This window comes from Macaca nemestrina, chromosome 19 (assembly GCF_043159975.1).
Source record: "Macaca nemestrina isolate mMacNem1 chromosome 19, mMacNem.hap1, whole genome shotgun sequence".
NCBI lineage: Eukaryota > Metazoa > Chordata > Mammalia > Primates > Cercopithecidae > Macaca > Macaca nemestrina.
Window position 1 is genome coordinate 73,397,102 of NC_092143.1, and position 20,210 is coordinate 73,417,311.

General features: G+C 36.8%; 1 protein-coding gene and 1 pseudogene across 1 annotated transcript in view; one reads left to right on the top strand and one right to left on the bottom strand.

Moving 5' to 3' along the window:
- Positions 1–20,210, top strand: part of LOC105478814 (NDC80 kinetochore complex component) — a 47,151-nt gene that overhangs the window by 18,313 nt on the left and 8,628 nt on the right. Inside the window, exons 9-14 of the mRNA XM_011736439.2 lie at positions 782–888; positions 1,569–1,713; positions 7,246–7,451; positions 10,236–10,388; positions 12,614–12,703; positions 17,914–18,006. Of these exons, the coding sequence (XP_011734741.1) occupies positions 782–888; positions 1,569–1,713; positions 7,246–7,451; positions 10,236–10,388; positions 12,614–12,703; positions 17,914–18,006 (794 nt within the window). The remainder of the gene's footprint in view (positions 1–781; positions 889–1,568; positions 1,714–7,245; positions 7,452–10,235; positions 10,389–12,613; positions 12,704–17,913; positions 18,007–20,210) is intronic.
- On the bottom strand, positions 6,022–6,704 carry LOC105478950 (KATNB1-like protein 1 pseudogene; annotated as a pseudogene).

A 20,210-nucleotide genomic window follows, 5' to 3' on the forward strand; every position in this document is an offset into this window, starting at 1 on the left:
TTTTACTCATTTACAACCTAGTGACATACAGTATTTACTAGCTGACTCTAAAACATTCCAGAGGTATTATTTTACATTTTCGTTCTTTCTATTGAAATAGTCTTGTATATAAAATGCCAAAATGGAGGGTAAAGTAGATAAATGGAGGTGAAGCTATTCCTCCGAAGACAATGGAATCAATCACCTTGCACAGTATTAGCACAAAAGGTGAAAGCATTCCCTTATAGTCCTCTGGATCTGTATCTTCCTAAAGAGTAAACAGGACAATTTCAGCTTGTTCACATGGGAAAGGGAGCAAAATAAATGGCTTTAAGAGAGGAAAATTTAGAATGATCCAAGCATCTAGTGAGTAATTTGATAGCTCTATATATAATTAACCAAGCATAAAAACTGCATTCATTCATTCAAATAAATATTTATTGTATACCTACTATGCGCCAGCCACCATTTAGGCACTAAGGATACAGTAATGAATAGGATAAAAACCTCTGCCCTTATGAGCTTACGTTTTAGTAGACAGAAAGAGGAAAACAATGAAGTGAGCAACTTTAAGTCAAATGGTGATAAGTGCTTTGGAGAAAAATCAAGCAGGACAAGGAGAGTCGAAGTACAGTGGAGTAATGGAAAGCGTTTGCTATTTTACAAGGATGGGATGTACTTCACTAATAGTGTTTTGTGCAGAGACCAGAAGGAAGTGAGGGAGGGACTAATGGTGAAAACTTGGGACAGAATGTTCTAGGCAAATTTGAGGTCTTAAAAAGCTTTTGGATTTTGTCTCCAGAGGATTTATTTAATGTGGATGCTTTTAAGCTGGAATCATTAGAAGCAAAAAACAGAGCATTGAATGAACAGATTGCAAGATTGGAACAAGAAAGAGAAAAAGAACCGGTTAGTAAACATGTTTACACACTTACTTGAGAGCTCCTTTAGACTTTTGGGTGTCCTTGGATATTAGCTGCCTTATCAAAATTTTTCACAAATAGATTAACAAATTAAGCCTCTTAAAAGTTAAATTTTCACATAGTGAACTCCCAATGAAAACATATTTGGTATCTGTGGATCCTTGTTTTCCCTTGTGGTCTATCAGTCTTAGACTAATGGTGCTCTGAATATGATGAAAGATTCTTACCTGCTTACATAAGACCAAAAGTACTTTTGAATAAAGGCCCTGTATTATATACCTCTAGGGAGCATTAGTCACAAGAAGCCCTGAGTTTTGGAGATAGTGCAAAAGGAATGGTTAATAAATGGGTTTATATAGTATATTGTATCCTGAGTTTTTCAGATATCTAACTTTATTTTCTGCATTATTAGTGAAGCACTCAAACTGTTGTTGTAAAATACCAGATTTTAAATGTTTGTGCTTTTTCAACTCTAGCCATTGTTTTTTTTCCTATTTCAAACTGACAGTGTAGTCCCCTTTTAGTTATTTTGACTCCCTCTAAAAGTGAAAGGAAAACTCAGATCTACCTTTCTCTAAAATAAATTTAAATAATATTGCTTTACTTTAAAATAAAATATGGAATGATTATTGAAAATAACTGAAGTCATATTCTTTTCTCTTAAAGAATCGTCTAGAGTCGTTGAGAAAACTGAAGGCTTCCTTACAAGGAGATGTTCAAAAGTATCAGGCATACATGAGCAATTTGGAGTCTCATTCAGCCATTCTTGACCAGAAATTAAATGGTCTCAATGAGGAAATTGCTAGAGTAGGTAAGCAGAGCTAATGCTGAAAGACTGGGATGCGAACCCATGTGGGATTTATCACGTGTCAAAACAGCTTTGTTATCCATATCTTTTGTTCTTCTGTGATACATGCCTAGAGCAGGCTACCAAGTTTTCAGTGTGTTTCGTATTTGTTTCCTAAGGCTGCTGTAACAAATGACCACAAGTTTGGATGGCTTAAAACCACAGAAATGGGCCGGGCGCGGTGGCTCACGCCTGTAATCCCAGCACTTTGGGAGGCCGAGACGGGCGGATCACGAGGTCAGGAGATCGAGACCATCCTGGCTAACACGGTGAAACCCCGTCTCTACTAAAAATGCAAAAAAATTAGCCGGGCGCCGTGGTGGGCGCCTGTAGTCCCAGCTACTCGGGAGGCTGAGGCAGGAGAATGGCGTGAACTCGGGAGGCGGAGCTTGCAGTGAGCTGAGATCGCGCCACCGCACTCCAGCCTGGGCGACTGAGCAAGACTCCGTCTCAAAAAAAAAAAAAAAACCCCACAGAAATGTATTCTCGCAGAGTTCTAGAGGCTATTCCAGCAGATCTGCATCCCTCCAATGACTCAGGATCTATTCCTTGCCTCTTGCAGCTTTTAGTGGCTGACAGCATTACTGGGCTATGTTCACATCACTCCGATCTCTGCCTCCATCTTCACATTGCCTTCTCCTCTGTGTGTTTGTATTCTACTACCTGTGTGAAATATCTACCTCTGCCTCTGTCTTATAAGGACATTTAGGATGAGATTCAGGGCCCACCTGGATAATAATACAGGGCTATCTCTTTATCTCAAGATACTTAATCACATCTGCAAAGACCCTTTTCCCAAATAAGGTAATTTCACAGTTGCCAGAGACAGAATTTTATATATTTAGGTGGCCATTGTTCAGCCTACTACTCCTTACATGTTTTCAAGCATTTGGCTTTTTGAAGCCAAGAAGGGCCTAACCTAAGAAAACATGCTGCCTGAATATAGAAATATATAAAATATTCTATACAAATATGTACTCTATTCCACTTTGTAATTAATAAACCAGATAAACCAGATTCTTTTGTTTTTTTGAGATGAAGTCTTGTTATTTTGCCTAGGCTGATCTTGAACTCCTGGGTTCAAATAATCTCCCCACTTCAGCCTCCTACATAGCTGGGACTATAGGTGGGCTCCACCGTGCTTGGCTCTAATAAGCCAGATTCTTGATCTCTGCCTGTCTCAGTCGGCTGTAACTGGCTATCCTCCATCACTACCGCCTAAGCAGCTGGGCAGCTGAAACTGATTTAAAGCTGCAGGTACTGCAGTTCTTGGGGAAAAGAGCAACTATAGAAAGCTCTTTTATGTCTTGTAAGCTTACTTTCATAAACACAGCAATCTTAATCATAAAATTCTGTAAAACACTGTGGCACATGCAGTTGTTTGATTCTTCTGCAGTGCCTGAAGGAGAGTAAAGAAAGGTATCTATAAGTCACAGAGCCACTGGGCTATAGTTTTAAAAATAAATTTATTGACAACTGTACTATTCTCCCAGGACTTTGCCTACTTCTGTTTGTTTCTTTTGGGATTTTGCAGGCTGTGTCTGTCCCATGAGGAAGTTGTATACATGGCCCTTAGGATATTTGATTTAACTGTTAGTCTATGGAGTATTGATTGTCAACTCAAGACTAGTAATTACCAGGGTTATTTGCTGAATCTGTGTTTTTTTTTTTTTCCCCAAATAACTCTGATTTTATATATATATATATATATATATATAGGATTTGCTCTAAACCAACTCTTTAAATATATTAACTACTTTACACTTCACCCCTAATCATGTCCTTTGTTTATTCTCCATGATGACAAAGAAACTTGGACTAAATTATTATTATAACAATTTTTATAATGCAATTAATCAATACTTTTTCTTTTTTTTTTTGAGATGTAGTCATGCTCTGCCACCCAGGCTGCAGTACAGTGGCACCATCTCGGCTCACTGTAACCTCTGCCTCCCGGGTTCAAATAATTCTCCTGCCTCAGTCTCCCAAGTAGCTGGGATTACAGGCACGTGCCACCATGCCCGGCTAATTTTTTGTATTTTTAGTAGAGACGGTGTTTCACCATGCTGGCCAGGCTGGTCTCAAACTCCTGACCTCGTGATCCGCCCGCCTCAGCCTCCCAAAGTGCTGGGATTGCAGGCGTGAGCCACAGCACCTGGCCTTTAATCAATACTTTCTAATGCTAATACTTTATCTTTCTTGTCAGCGTATGATCAAGAGAACTGTCATACATCCTTCTTGTTCTTGTGAGAACTTTTTCTGACAGCTGCAAACTCAGTAGGTGAGAGAGAAACAATCATTTGCCATTCCAGAGTGATGTAGTTTGAGACATTAATTTTATAACTGTTAATCTAAGATTTTTTATCCTATGAGTGTTTTAACTTTTTTGATTATGTAAAGCCATTCATGGCTTGAGTGAATGCGACGTATTTAAATTTTATTTTGTTTTTGTTTTGTTTTGTTTGAGAGACAGAGTGTCACTTTGTCACCCAGGCTGGAGTAGAGTGGCTCAATCTTGGCCCACTGCAACCCCTGCCTCCTGGGTTCAAGCAAGTCTCCCCGCTCAATTTCCCAGGTAGCTGGGACTACAGGCATGCACCACCAGGCCCAGCTAATTTTCATCTTTTTTAGTAGAGACAGGGTTTCACTATATGTTGACCAAGCTGGTCTCAAACTCCTGATTTCAGGTGATCCGCCCGCCTCAGCCTCCCAAAGTGCTGGGGTTACAGGCATGAGCCACTATGCCCAACCATAAATTTTATAGATATTATATGTTGTGAATTTTTTTGTGCAGATGCCGGTGATAAATGCATAAAGTTTGACTTTAACCATGAATTTGCTTTAAGCTCACTGTGCTGCAAATAGGTTGTAACAAACCAATATACCAAAATACCAATCCTCTCCACCTTCAGGATGACTTTCTTGACCCCTTGGTCATCTTCATCCTTTCGTCCCAGCCTGCTATAAAAATGCTATAATATTCTATATAGGTCATGAGTCACAGAAGGTTGGAAAACACTATTGGTAAACAGAGAAAGCAAAAACCTAACCAGTTTGGTATAGTTATCACTGAAAATGTCAGTAAAATATGAATAAACTCTGGTGTGTGTGTGTGTGTGTGTGTGTGTGTGTGTGTGTGTTTTTGAGCTGGAGTCTCACTCTGTCACCCAGCCTGGAGTGCAATGGCACCATCTCAGCTCACTGAAACCTCTGTCTCCTGGGTTCAAGCAATTCTCCTGCTTCAGCCTCCCAAGTAGCTGGGACCACAGATATGTGCCGCCATACCTGGCTAATTTTGTATTTTTAGTAGAGACAGGGTTTCATCATGTTGGCCAGACTGGTCTCGAACTCCTGACCTCAGGTGATCCACCTGCCTCGGCCATAATAAGTCTTATCTCATTTTTTCACATAGTATAAATCATATTCTTATGCAGGACGACATTAAGACCCAGTAGTTCTTAAACAATGTTACCAAATAACCACATGTCCCAAAGGCAGACAGTCTTCACAGTGCACTTTTATCTCATTGAAGTTGAAGCTGTTCCTTTACTATATTTTTCCACTTCAATGTGAAGTAGACTGTTAAGGTTTCATTAGGGGTTTAATTATGTGTCCTTTTAAAGAAAAAATGGTTTTGACAATTCTTCTACAATTCACAGTTCTCAGACAGTAACCTTTTTTGTAAATCATATAGTCCAACTACGTTTTGAATAACCAGATGCTCTTTAGTAGATGAAATCTCTCAATGTGACTGTAATAAATAAGCATCTGTATCCTGATTCTTATTTATGGCGTCTCATCATATACATATATCCTGGAACCAAAGTAAGATGATTTTCCTATGGATTTCCTACAATCCACTTAATTGTTTTAAAATCAGAACATTTCTGTCATTTATAATTTCTGTTCGGATGATAATTCTGACCACCACCTTTTTATGACTGCTTGAAGCTAGTTTATTTTATTTTATTTTACTTTATTTTCCCAAGACAGAGTCTCACTCAGTCCCCCAGGCTGGCGTGCAGTGGCGCGATCTCGGCTCACAGCAGCCTCCGCCTCCCAGATTCAAGTGATTCACGTGCCTCAACCACCCGAGTAGCTGGGATTACAGGCATGCGCCACCATGCCCAGCTGATTTAGTAGAGACAGGGTTTCGCCATGTTGGCCAGGCTGGTCTCGAACTCCTGACCTCAGGTGATCCAACTGCCTCGGGGCTTCCCAAAGCACTGGGATTACTGGCGTGAGCCACCGCACCTGGCCACTGAAGCCAGTTTAATCTACTATTACATACTTTTCAAATTTGCTTTAAAGCAGTGACTTAACTAGAAATAACAAATGTACTGGCTTTCTTCTGTAAACTGTTGGTAAGCCCAGGAAGGCAATCCACTACAACTCCAAGCTCTTCACTTATACTTTTCTTTCTCCAGAAAGTTAAAACTACATTCAATGAGCCTTTTCAAAAAAAATCAAAAGTTTTCCTGCTGAACAAAATTTTGGCCATTGTTTCATGGTCCTGAGAAACCTTAGAAAAAAAAAACACTATATTTTGATGATGGGTTTTCTGTTTGGGAAGAACCAGAATCACTGGGATTAACCAAATATGTGTGACTCAACTGTCATGGCTTAGTTTTTCAGGCAGGTAGCCTGCGCAAGTCACTTCATTTATTATTTGCCATGGCACAATCCCCACTTCTAGGGGACTGCTTTTTCTGTAACAGGAATTTAGAAAGCGATGTTTAACTTTCTGAAATAGACTGCCTTATGTGGTTTAATCTGGGCTTTTCACCTTGTCCAACTGTTTTCTTTATGTAAGCAGCCAGCTGTTTTGGATATTTCTTAACCTTCTTCATGTTTTGTTAGTGAAATTAGAGATCCTTTTTCTAGGAAGGTCAATGGAGTGATCCTCGATATTACAAAAGTTTCATTTTGTTCACATTGTGAGTTTTAAGTGTCATATTCTCTTAAATATTGACACCTTGTGGTATCATGGAGCCTCAGCCTAGAATGTCCTTTGGTCCCGTGCAGGGCCATTCAAATGTAGATGCATGCATGAACCCAGAATTCTTAATGACAGTCATTATTTATGAAGCCACATTTTTTTTCATGTAGTACTTTTTGAAAACCATTGCAAGCTAATAGGGAAATAAGTTTCTTAACATAAAACTTTAATTTTACTATCTTCCAGAATGTTATAAACAAATAACATTTGTTTATAACAAATCTTTTATGAAATATTTTATGAAAGATCAAAAAGAATTATCCCAAAAAAAGAGAATATACATATATATGTATATATATGACTTGGAAATTTATATATATATGTAAATGAGACTTGGAAATTTATATATATGAAGTATATATAAAAACATATGTATATTATATATACACACATATATATGATTTGGAAATTTAGCTATCTTAGCTCTATTACAGGATGGCATCTGTTTCTTTGTAGTAATTGAAGATACATTAAAAATTTGTTTTTTTCCAACACAGAACTAGAATGTGAAACAATAAAACAGGAGAACACTCGACTACAGAATATTATTGACAACCAGAAGTACTCAGTTGCAGACATTGAGCGAATAAATCATGAAAGAAATGAATTGCAGCAGACTATTAATAAATTAACTAAGGACCTGGAAGCTGAACAACAGAAGTTGTGGAATGAGGAGTTAAAATATGCCAGAGGCAAAGAAGCGGTATGTCATTACCATTTCCAAAGTGGCAAGTCATCATAGCTGACCTTTCTAAAGGTCTGTCCCAATTAAGAAGTCAGTGGGTAAATTGGCTTAAGAGGTAAAACATTAGCATTGGCATTTTAATGAAACACTCATCCCTTTATGTCAATTCAGTAACGTCCCAATTTCTCTCAAATTTAAGATAACTTATATTTCATAACTCAACCAAAAAGTAAGCAAAAAAGTCTAAAACTATGAAAATAATATTCTTAGGTCCCGCTCCTTTTCCTCTGTAGAAGAGGAAATGAGTCCTTCATTCACTACTTAAACATTAAGATTGCACATCTGCTGTGTGTCACGTACACTGGGCATAGAGGAAATAAAGATAAAACATTGGCTTTCCCCTCAAAAACTTCCAGCTGAGTTTGCATTTACTCCCATGAAATGAGACCTTTAATAGATGTTTGGTGCACAGGGTACCAAATTTAGTGTACATGGTGTGGGGAGATGGCTGAGAGGTTTTTAGAAGAGAATTTCTTAAAGAGGGAAAAACAACTGAATTGGGAAGTATAGGGAAGGGTTAGCATGGCACAGGTAGAGGATTTGCCAAAGAACTGTGTATGGGAAAGTTCAGAGATAAAACAGTCTGATGTATAAGTTTTTCATACAGCTGGAGCTTCATAGCAAGTGGGACAGAGCAAGAGATGAGAATCAAGAGATAAGAATAGACCAGAGGATGAGGAGTCTTTTCTTGTTTAGAAGATTGGACTTTATCCAGAAAGCTCTAAGAAGGCCTTAACATTTTTAAACAGATGTGGTTACGTCTTAGAAAGATCTTATTTCTGATAATGTGAAAATCTGTGGCAGCAATCTAATAAGAAATTACTATCATTCTCTAAAAGATAGTAAGGATCCGGGCTGGGTGCAGTGGCACACGCCTGTAATCCCAGCACTTTAGGAGGCCGAGGCAGGTGGATTATCAGAAGTTATGAGTTCGAGACCAGCCTGGCCAACATGGCAAAGCCCCATCTTTACTAAAAATACAAAAAGAAACCAGGTGTGGTGGCACATGCCTGTAATCCCAGCTACTTGGGAGGCTGAGGCAGAGAATCACTTGAACCCAGGAGGTGGAAGTTGCAGTGAGCCAAGATCGTACTATTGCACTCCAGCCTGGGCAAAAATAGCAAAACTCTGTCTCAAAAAAAAAAAAAGTTAAAGATAGTAAAAATTCAAAGAAGTAAGTAGATTCTGACAACTTAGGAGGTGGAGTGAATGAGACTTGATGAAAGAGGGAGGAAGTGGTTGCCCTGTCTGGCTTGGGTAATTGGGCAGGTGCCACTCACTCGGGGAGAGAAGAGAAGGAAGAAGTTGTGAGACAGGAACGGAGATGGATGTATTATATCCATGTCTAAGTGAAAATAGGTAATAGGCTGTTATATATTTGGATCTGGGCCTTGGCATGAGAGAAGCCAATTATTCAACTTAATTTCAATGTTATGGGTAATACATTACCAATTTGGCCAACATTTAATGTATAAGTAATAAGCCCAAATTTTAATGTATAAGTAATATTGCTTTTGAGATCTAATGCATTTTTGGAAACTGCAAATTGGTTAAGCAAGTTCCAATATGTCCTCTTACCGTTGCATTCCTTCACTCAAATTGATTTTTATGGATGAGTAATAACAATGAGAAATGAAGTATGCGTTTAATGGAGGAAGCAGATTAAAAACAAATTGCCTAGACTCTGCAAATTCATTTATTCAATCAAATATTAAGTATCTACTATATGCCAAGCACTGTTCTAGGTGCTGAGGATAGAGCTGCTTTCATGGAACTTATATTCAGGAAGTGGAGATGAACCAATATATGTCAGGTAGTGATGATTGCTATGAAGAAAAATAGAACAAAATAAGCATTTAGAAGAATTAGGGGGCTATATTAGGAGACAGCCTTTCTGATGACCTTATTTGAACAGAGCCCTGAAGGAAGAAGGAAGGAGAGCAGGAAATGTGAAATATGTTACTAAAATATTTTTATCAATAGAGTTAAAATAACATTTTCAGACATAAATGATTACCTTCTACTTATTTTGGATACATGAAATGTTTTAATTTGTACATTGACAAAACTAAGGTTGTTTGTTTTACATGTTTCATAATTTCTTTATCTGGCACTTCAAAAAGTAAATTTTAGTTAATACCTAAATATGGACTCTTATTCCAAGCTGTCAGGTAAATGGAAGATACTAGTACATTACACACCAATTGATAGTCTTAATTATTCTGTAAATTTAAGTGTTACTAAAACCTTATCTTCTTTGTATATTTTAAAACTGCTAGTTTTACTACTAAAGATTACTGAATTACTAAACTACTAAAAATAGGTGTAATATGTTTTGTATAAAATTGCAGAAATGCCAATTGAGGCCAGGCGCGGTGGCTCAAGCCTGTAATCCCAGCACTTTGGGAGGCTGAGGCAGGCGGATCACGAGGTCAGGAGATGGAGACCATCCTGGCTAACCTGGTGAAACCCCGTCTCTACTAAAAAATACCAAAAAAAACTAGCCAAGCGAGGTGGCGGGCACCTGTAGTCCCAGCTACTCGAGAGGCTGAGGCAGAGAATGGCCTAAACCCGGGAGGCGGAGCTTGCAGTGAGCTGAGATCCGGCCACTGCTCTCCAGCCTAGGCGACAGAGCGAGACTCCGTCTCAAAAAAAAAAAAAAAAAATTGCAGAAATGCCAACTGAAAAAAACATATGGAATGGGGCTGCTTTAACATTTCTTTTTGTGTTCTCTTCTTACAGATTGAAACACAATTAGCAGAGTATCACAAATTGGCTAGAAAATTAAAACTTATTCCTAAAGGTGCTGAGAATTCCAAAGGTTATGATTTTGAAATTAAGTTTAATCCCGAGGCTGGTGCCAACTGCCTTGTCAAATACAGGGCTCAAGTTTATGTAAGTAATGATGACTACTTTTAAGATTTTTTAATTCTATGATTGATATCTCTAGAGTTTGAACTTTGGCATGTTCATAACCCAGTGCTAAACAAAGGAATAAAACACTGAAGCTGTATCTTCTTTCTTCTTGATCATAGAAATCTTCAACTATCCAGTAAAAAAAATTGATTACATGTAAAATAGATACCAGTACTATAAAGACAGAGGGCCTAACCCTTATTGTCAAGTTGCTAATGATCCCCCCAGAGGAGAAAGACATCAAATGCTATATATGTGCTTCATTAGAAATCTTTACAAGTGGTAACGAAAAGATCAGTTCTTCCCATGTAGCAAAAAAGACTTTGGAGATGGTAACCGTGGAATGAAATCTTGAAAGATGAGACATTTATGGGAATAGTCTGTAGAAAGAATTCCAGGCACAAGGGCACACATGAAGGCATAAAATGTGTTAGAGTACTAAGAACACTGGTAATCGACAAGGAGAAATTCGTGCCTAATTTTTAAATATGGCCAAGGCAGTAATTTGGGGAAGAAAATTTTTAAATAGCTCTATTGTAACTTGTCAGTTATTTATAGATTTTAGTATTTGAGTTGCCCCTAAAAATGCCAATTTTCAAAATACTTCAGTTTTTAATAGAAGAATATTAAAGTCAAAAGCTATACATTTTTCCCTTGAGAATTATTCATTTAACAAGTATTTATTAAGTGCATAATATGTTCCAGACCAGGTACGTGTTAGAGATAAACTATCAAGAAACATACATCCCTCCTTTCCCAGAGATAACAATTTGTGAATGGACAGACACTGATTAAATCAAGCTATATTCATTTTCAATAGAAAAAATACATCCAGTAAACATTTAGTCTATTAGTAATCTATCTATAGATAGGCAGGCATAGTTTGCTCAACACTGTTTTGAGTAGTTTGACATGGCTGATGCAAGAAAATAATTACATGAATCACATTCTTGTAGAAAAGATTACACAATGCAAAAAGAAGAATGAATATGCTCAAGGAGAAATTTTGCTTTCATCTCTAGAAATAGTTTTACATAATAATAGAAAAATAAAATAGAATCAATAAGGTACAAAGCCAAGTGTTATAAGTAGTATTTGGTGAAAAGTTCTTTAACGGATTAAAGAGGCCAGGCACGGTGGCTCAGGCCTATAATCCCAGCACTTTAGGAGGCCAAGGTGGGCAGATCATGAGGTCAGGAGTTCAAGAGCAGCCTGGCCAATATGGTGAAACCCCATCTCTACTAAAAAATACAAAAATTAGCCATGCGTGGTGGCACGCACGTGTAGTCCCAGCTACTTGGGAGGCTGAGGCAGAGGAATTGCTTGAACTCGAAGGCAGAGGTTACAGTGAGCCAAGATCGCGCCACTACACTCCAGCCCGGGCAGCAGAGTGAGATTCCATCTCAAAAAAAAAAAACAGAGAGAAAGAGAGAGATTAAAGAGGCCATTGCATCTTTTGAAAGGAGCAGGCCAAAATTAAAACTCAGCAGTAACTTCAAAAGACCTACTTAAAACATAATGGTATATGGGATTTTCTTTCAGCATAATGAAATGTTTTGGAACTAGAGGTGATGTGATGGTTACTGTATTAAATGCCACTGAATTACACACTATAATTTTATGTTAAACATTATGTTTATTTTATGTTGTATGTTTAATTTTATGTTAACATCATTTTAACCTAAATATTTCAGTTTAACCATTTTAAAGTGTGAATTTCACCTCAATTTTAAAAAATGACAAGCAATGAAGTGCTGTGTTAAAGTCAGTAGAACAGAATAAACATAAGAAATACAAGCAGAGAATCCTAAAACTAAACAGTTGAAAAGGATTAAGAGAAATTGATACTTCTGGATAACATAGCATAAAAATACAACCTACATATAAATTCTTTTCAAAAAAATACTGCAGTAAACTAAGTGTACTTGTAAAATGTTTAAATAATAGCAATGAATTTCCAGGATAGATGAGCAAATCTTGAATTTTGCAAGTATTCAAAACAAAAGCAGGTTATAGTCTACACTTAACAGAAATTTGATTAAAAACTATCTTTGTTTTCTATTTGACAGTATATTAGATTTTAAATGTTATAGCTTCACTTTTTCTCCAAAAGTGACTCCTCCTATCACAGTGTGTGGATGCCTCAGGACAGATATTTTGTAATTAAATGTTATATGTCACCCACATTCCTATGTATTTTATAGGTACCTCTTAAGGAACTCCTGAACGAAACTGAAGAAGAAATTAATAAAGCTCGAAATAAAAAAATGGGTTTGGAGGATACTTTAGAACAAGTAAGTAATAAAACATAAAAAGTCATAAAAAGCAAAAATTAGATTTTAAAACCTAAAATTAAATGTTATTTGTGGTTTCTGATTGCTAAGGAAGTAATTTTTTAATAAAACTATGAAAAAATGAGAATTGCGTATACCCTCGACAGAAATATTTGAAGTAATTTATTAAGACATTTAAACATCCTAGCCTTCACATATCACATATGACGGAGTGAGATGGAACTAAGTAAATTTTCCTTTTTTTTTTTTTTTTTTTTTTTTTTTTTATTTGAGACGGAGTCTCGCTCTGCCGCCCAGGCTGGAGTGCAGTGGCCGGATCTCAGCTCACTGCAAGCTCCGCCTCCCGGGTTTACGCCATTCTCCGGCCTCAGCCTCCCGAGTAGCTGGGACTACAGGCACCCGCCACCACGCCCGGCTAGTTTTTTTTGTATTTTTAGTAGAGACGGGGTTTCACTGTGTTAGCCAGGATGGTCTCGATCTCCTGACCTCGTGATCCGCCTGTCTCGGCCTCCCAAAGTGCTGGGATTACAGGCTTGAGCCACCGCGCCCGGCCTTTTTTTAATAGAGAAGTGCCTCTAACTTGAGATAATTTAGTATTTTTATACTAAAAGAGGTTTCAGGTGGCTACCTTGAAAGTAGGCAAGTATAATTACGGGGTTAGAGGCTAATTAGCTGTGATAGATTAAGAGGTTTCTTTTTACCAAGTTTTTGCATTCTGGATCATGGAATTTCAGGAGAACTCAAATTCCTTTCGAAGTCTATTTCCAAAAGTGAATTTCAGGTAGTCTCTGCTTCTGAGATCCTGAATATCACCTATGTCCCTGAAAAGGAAAATTCTATTATTGTATTTAGTAACCTTTAAAGTAAACATTGTTAGTTAAGAAAATTTAAGCTACTTCTCAAATGCACACACAAAGGGTTTCATTTATAAGACACCAAGCAGTTAAAGGAAACCCCTTGTTAATTCAGCTCTTCAGGAACTACTATGATCTGGCTAATAGACTTCAAGATATAAAATGAAATTTTACGTTTTCTCAGAAGAGAAGTTTATTTTTTCTCATCTGGAAACAAAACCTATAGCATTTCACAAATAATTATGCTGGTAACTCACAGAAAGACATTTTTCCAATGTTAATAAATTCTATCAAGACTTCGTTTGTATTAGAATTTTTACATTCTCAGAAAAATAGAAAAATTTGTAACATTAGGTAAGTGAAGAGTTTCATCACCTCATACTATGACTGTAATTTGAGGTTTCTAAAATATCTATGGAGAAAAGATGAGGAATTTGGACTGCTCCCTGGGAATGATGATGATTTGCAGTGAAGTCTTCCTTTAGCCTGCTTCATTTTGATTTCTGGTTTTTGTTGGAATGGGTGCTAAAACCTGGAGATTCTCAAAAGGTATGAATTCCAAACAACAGGAACTTCATGTCCAAAACATCTTTCAGACTGACTTGAAGTTTTTAAAGGCTATAGATAGGGGAAAGTTATAAAATGCCTACTATAGACTAGGCCCCATGTTAGTGTCCTAAAGATAAATACATCCTTCAGGCACTCCCATTTAGAGAAAAAGGCTGACATAGGTACAGTTATGCTCATCCGATTTTTAGGTTTACAAAACCCTTTGGGCTACAGGAAAACATAGCTTAGAGGGGATGCACATACCCATCTGCCAAAGATAAGACACCTGGGCATTCTTGATTTCTTTCCTGAAAATGTTGGGAGACTTAAACCAATGTATAGTAGAACTAGAGGGAAGGAAACAGGTTTAGGAAATGTTAAGGAGGTAGAACCCAAGGATTTCGTGGCTGAATGTGCAAGCTTGAGGAGAAAGAAATATCAACATGACTTCCATATTTTTGATGTGGGCAACTGAGTGGATCATAGTGCTATTAACCTAGAGGAGGAAAACTGAGAGCAGGGTGTGGTGGAGACAGTGATGGAGATGTTGAGCTTGCTGTCTGTGGGATATCCAGGAGGAAGCAGAAGCTATAGATACAGAGTGTAAGAAGGAGATCAGGGCTGAAAATACAGATTTGAGGGTCATTAGAGCATATGTAATAGTTGAAGCCATATATGTGGATGAATGTGGAGGGGAAAGTGACAGAGGATTGAATCCTAAACAGTAACAACATTTAAGAGACTGGCAAAGGAAGGAAATTCTGGGAAAAACTCTTAGAAAAAGTAGACAAAGTTAGTTGGAAAACAACAGAAGAGAATACGCTTATATGTATATGTAATATATATAAGCCAAAGTAGGGAAAACTTTTCAAGAAGGGAGAGATCAGTAATGTCATACAGAGACTAACAACTAAAATTGTTTTTCCTATTGGACAAATAGTTTAACTAAGTTAAGGTGGGATGGGGTAAAACGCAACTGGAAATAATAAAGGTTATAGAGAAATTAATAAATTAGAGTAATGAAACATTTAACCTGGAAAGTATTTTAAAATAATTACCAAAACCATTTAAGAAAAAGCAGGAAAATATAAAAGGAGAAATGGCTTATAGCAATGGTGGAAATCTATTTGAATTATGAAGTAATATAGTATAAACAGAAATGTATATTTAAAATTTTTTGATGAAATGGATTATAACCTGAACAATAGAAATCCCAAGAAAGTCAAAATATGTAAGTAACCAGAAACTAAAGTAAAAAAAATAAAAATTTGCTCTTCAAAAGACTCCAATAATGGATAATTTCACAGGTCAGTGTTTTCAAATACTGAAGACTGGATGATTTCTGTGACATGTAAATTATCATAGAGCATAAAGAGACCGAATTCATGTAGGCCTCATGCCACAACATGACAAAGATATCACAAAAAGAAGAAATTAATCTAATCACACTTGTGAATATGAATGTAAATAAAGGTTAAAGTTAAATATTTGGAACTGAAATTTATGCAGCAAATATTTTTTGAGTGCTTATGTGCCTAGTACCGTAATAGATGGTGATACTAGTACAGTGTGGCATCTGCCTTTGTGAACTTCATTTTAAGTGGGAAGATGGGCATGAAAACAATTTCTTCTCTCATAACTTTTTGTAATGTGAATACAGCGCACTATGGATTCTCATAATATACTTAAGTACAGGCTCCTTCTGAGCGAAGTGATAGCTGAGCTGAGTTGTGAATAAAAGTAGGAGTTGGCCAATGGATACACCAAAGGATGCTCGTGCTTATCCACATGCATGCACACACACATTCTACAGCATGGACCGGGCGTGGTGGCTCACGTCTGTAATCCTAGCACTTTGGGAGGCCAAGGTGGGTGGATTGCTTGAGCTCAGGAGGTCAAGACCAGCCGGGCAACATGGCAAAACCCAGCCGCTACAAAAAAATATAAAAATTAGCTGGGTGTAGTGGCGTGTACCTGTAGTCCCAACTACTCTGGAGGCTGAGGTGGGAGGATTGCTTGAGCCCTGGAGGTGGAGGCTGCAGTGAGCTGAGATTGTACCACTGCACTCCAGCCTAGGTGACAAAGTGAGACCCCTTCTCCAAACAGAAAAAACAAAGAGCATAGCATATTAATAAATTACCATGAGTGTAAGTGAGATAAGGGAGAAGCCTGGAGAGACAAGAACCTAATTATGAAGGGGCTTGCTTACTGGTTGAATTTTTTTTATTCTGTAGGCAGTAGAGATCATTGAAGATTTTTAAGTAAGGAAATAACAATAATTATTGTTATTTTAGTAATTTCACACTGTTGGCCTTTTGAAGAATAGATTAGAGGTGCATGAGACTAGACCATGCAATTAAGAGACCTATCAATATCCTGTACAGTGAATAATAAATGGTAGGGACCCAAAGCAAGGCTATTACAGTGAAGATGGAGAAAGGAGATTTAAAGATGGAAACAACAGTTTGGTTGTCCATTTGTATGTGAAGGTCAAGATAGAAATTGAGAATGCCCAGGTGTCTTATCTTTGGCAAATGGGTATGTGGTGATTGATAAAGAATGTAAAAGAGAAGGGTATAGAAGAGAGAATTGTAGGTTGGCATATGCTGAGTTTCAGGTCTCTGGGGCATCAAAGTGGAGAATGTCCAGTAGGTAACTGGAGCTGGGCTGTGTGTGTGTGTGTGTGTGTGTACGTGTGTGTGTGTGTGTGTGTGTGTATATATATATATGAAATGTGTACTTTGGGAATCAGAAAAACAGGTTTAAGTAATTGATGCAGCTTTAGTACTGCTGACATGGAAAGTGGAAGCTGCTCAGAGATGAGTAAACATGGTTTTGACCAACCATGAGGATCAGTGGAAGTTCTGGTTGCTTGAGTATCTGTTGGTGTTATTACAGGTGAATTTAAAACAACTTGTTTAACTTGTTAGTTACTGCAGATAAAACATACCTTTAGAAAAAGTTCTTGGTGTTAGATCTGGTTTTGAGTTCTGGGCGTATGCTAGTTGTATGTGTCACTAACCTGTGTTTTAGCAAATAACAATAGCTTCACTAAATTTTAACCCCTAGATTTTTTTTTTAATTTCATATGTGTGTAGAATTATCCTTTTTTAAAAAAGTCAGCTATTATACATTTTACTATTTTATGTTTCCTGCAGGAAACAGTTTCCTCTTGGTATAGCTGAAGAACATTCTCTATTAATTGCTGACATCAACTGGTATCAGCACTTGCCAACAGGAAATGAACTTGAAAAACACTTTTTTCTTTCAGTTTTGGTTTCAACTGATCTTAAAGTTCAAGCTTTAACAAGATTAAATGTGGTTACCTTATTACTTTTTGAAGGAAAGCATGACTATAACTAATAGCAAACATCTAATAAAATTAATACAAACAATTCTTTTTTAACATTTTAGAAAATGAACATAAAAATGAAAAGCTAAATAACTATAGTAGATGTAGTCTAAATAAAGCTAGATTTCAAATCCAGAGGCAAAAATTATTTATATATGAATAAAGTAATATGGCAATATTAATAATATATGTAATATATATGAGAGCTTAAAAAGCACTCACACAACAACTAGTGGAAAAACAGATATTAACCTCCTTAACTTTGAGGTTTCTTTGAAATTAATTTCTCTTTGGAGAATAATAAAATTTTTGGACAAATGATAAGTGAGAGTCCAAAAGGACTAGAAGAAATAACATTGTTCGGTTAGTTGATGGATAATATAAAAACTCTATAACTTGTTAAAATAACTTTGATGTATAGTTATGATTTCTCAACCAAGGTTTTATTTCCCCAGTTGAATGCAATGATAACAGAAAGTAAGAGAAGTGTGAGAACTCTGAAAGAAGAAGTTCAAAAGCTGGATGATCTTTACCAACAAAAAATTAAGGTAAGAACTTTGCTACTGTTTGTGTAGGTTATCCAAAGCTATGTCATGATTGCTTGATGAGTCATATATTCTGACATCAAAACCAAAATCTTTAAGCTATATACATCCTATAACTTGTATCTTAGGTTAGTTTTCTCTGCCAAAGTTTATGGTAAGGAGTCGTTTTATTTTGTTCTTTAAAGGACATTTTTCTGGATTAGAGCTATTTTACCATAGAACACATTTACTGTTCCTTTATCTGATATTTTATACTTGCATATGTGACTCAATATCCTTGCAAAACTAAACAGAATCTCTCCTACCTTTTTATAGAGATTTAGTGTTATGTACTGCTAAAGCCTGAACCCCAATAAGGTCTTTTGAATATGTAGTTGCCTGCCAAGAGTTATTGTAAATTGACTATCCTGGTCACATTCCAAAGACCGTTTACATGCAGTCTAGAAGGTAGGTAAAATAAAAAGACTGACTCTCCACCATTCTACTGTCTGACCAGCATTTTAAAATATTCAGATGACTCTATTTATTACCACTTACACAATTCATGTGAAAATTTTAACTATGCCAATATTTTTTACTTATGTCAACGAAGTATTAGGAACTGAAAACTTTTCTCTTGGCTTGTATTATATTTAGGACCTATTTGTTTTCTTAAACAGTGTGAAATGTTTAGAAAATACGCCACATAATATGATCTAAATGTGAAATGTAAGACATTGGTGGGCCGGGAGCGGTGGCTCAAGCCTGTAATCCCAGCACTTTGGGAGGCCGAGACGGGCAGATCACGAGGTCAGGAGATCGAGACCATCCTGGCTAACACAATGAAACCCCGTCTCTACTAAAAATACAAAAAAAAATTAGCCGGGCGAGGTGGCGGGTGCCTGTAGTCCCAGCTACTCGGGAGGCTGAGGCAGGAGAATGGCGTAAACCCGGGAGGCGGAGCTTGCAGTGAGCCGAGATAGCGCCACTGCACTCCAGCCTGGGCGACAGAGCGAGACTCCGTCTCAAAAAAAAAAAAAAAAAAAAGACATTGGTAATCATTTTTATTTTTTCACACATCCTCTATGACAATGCTTGAGTTTACTCTGTGATGCACTTAAATGAAAGGCTTTATGTTACTTCATCTTCACAAACCTTAGAAATGATGAATTTGGGCTACTTTGCGTATGCATAGTTAATACATCTGTGAAATAAGGACCTACATAAGGCCTCCTTGAAGCTCCTGAGAAAAAATCTTAATTAAAATATTATAAAATTTCCTGTTGTTCAAACTGGAAAATACTGCTGAATGAATCCTATGCAAGCTTTTTGAAAAGGTCACATTTGGTAAATACTTCCAACTCACCAAAAAACTAAAAAAACTTCACTTTCTAAATTCTAGCCAGTTGACCTTGGCACCCTAAAAACTGAACCAATTTTATTTAGTTTCTGCATCTTTGAGAATAAAATGACTTTTAATTTTTTAAAGGAAAAAGTATTTTTTGTTCATAATATAAATGCTCATTACAAACAATAGAGACTCAAGAGAGAAAAGTATAAAATGGGAACTGAAATGTACCTTATAGTCTACCATAATGCCATCACTAGAAACAATGGTTAAAGTTTAGGGAATGTCTTCCAGATATACAAACATATATTTTTTTAATGGTACCAAATTATGCAGTTTTTCATAATCTGTCTTTCTCAGGAAAAGATATCATGGATATCTTTTCATATAAACGTAGAGAGAGCAATCCTTCTATTGTGTTTTTATTTTACATATATACATAAGTATGTATATAACTTATTTAGCTAGCCCCTTATTAATTTTTTCCCTAAATTTTCAACTGACAAATAATGTTGCTGTGAATATCCTTGTATATCTTTACGTATTTTTCCATTCCTTCCCTTTGATAAATTTCTGAAGCAGAACCATTGAATTAAAGGTTTTATATATATTTTAAATTTTAATAAATATTTTCAAATTAAAAAATAATAAAATCACTTTTTTTTTTTTTTTTTTTTTTGAGACAGTGTCTCTCTCTGTCGCCCAGGCTGGAATGCAGTGGCACAGTCTGAGCTCACTGCAACCTCCATCTCCTGGGTTCAAGCGATTCTCATGCCTCAGCTTCCTGATTAACTAGGATTACAGGCGCATGCCACCATGCCCAACTCATTTTTGTATTTTTAGTAGAGATGGCGTCTCACCCTGCTGGCCAGGCTGGTCT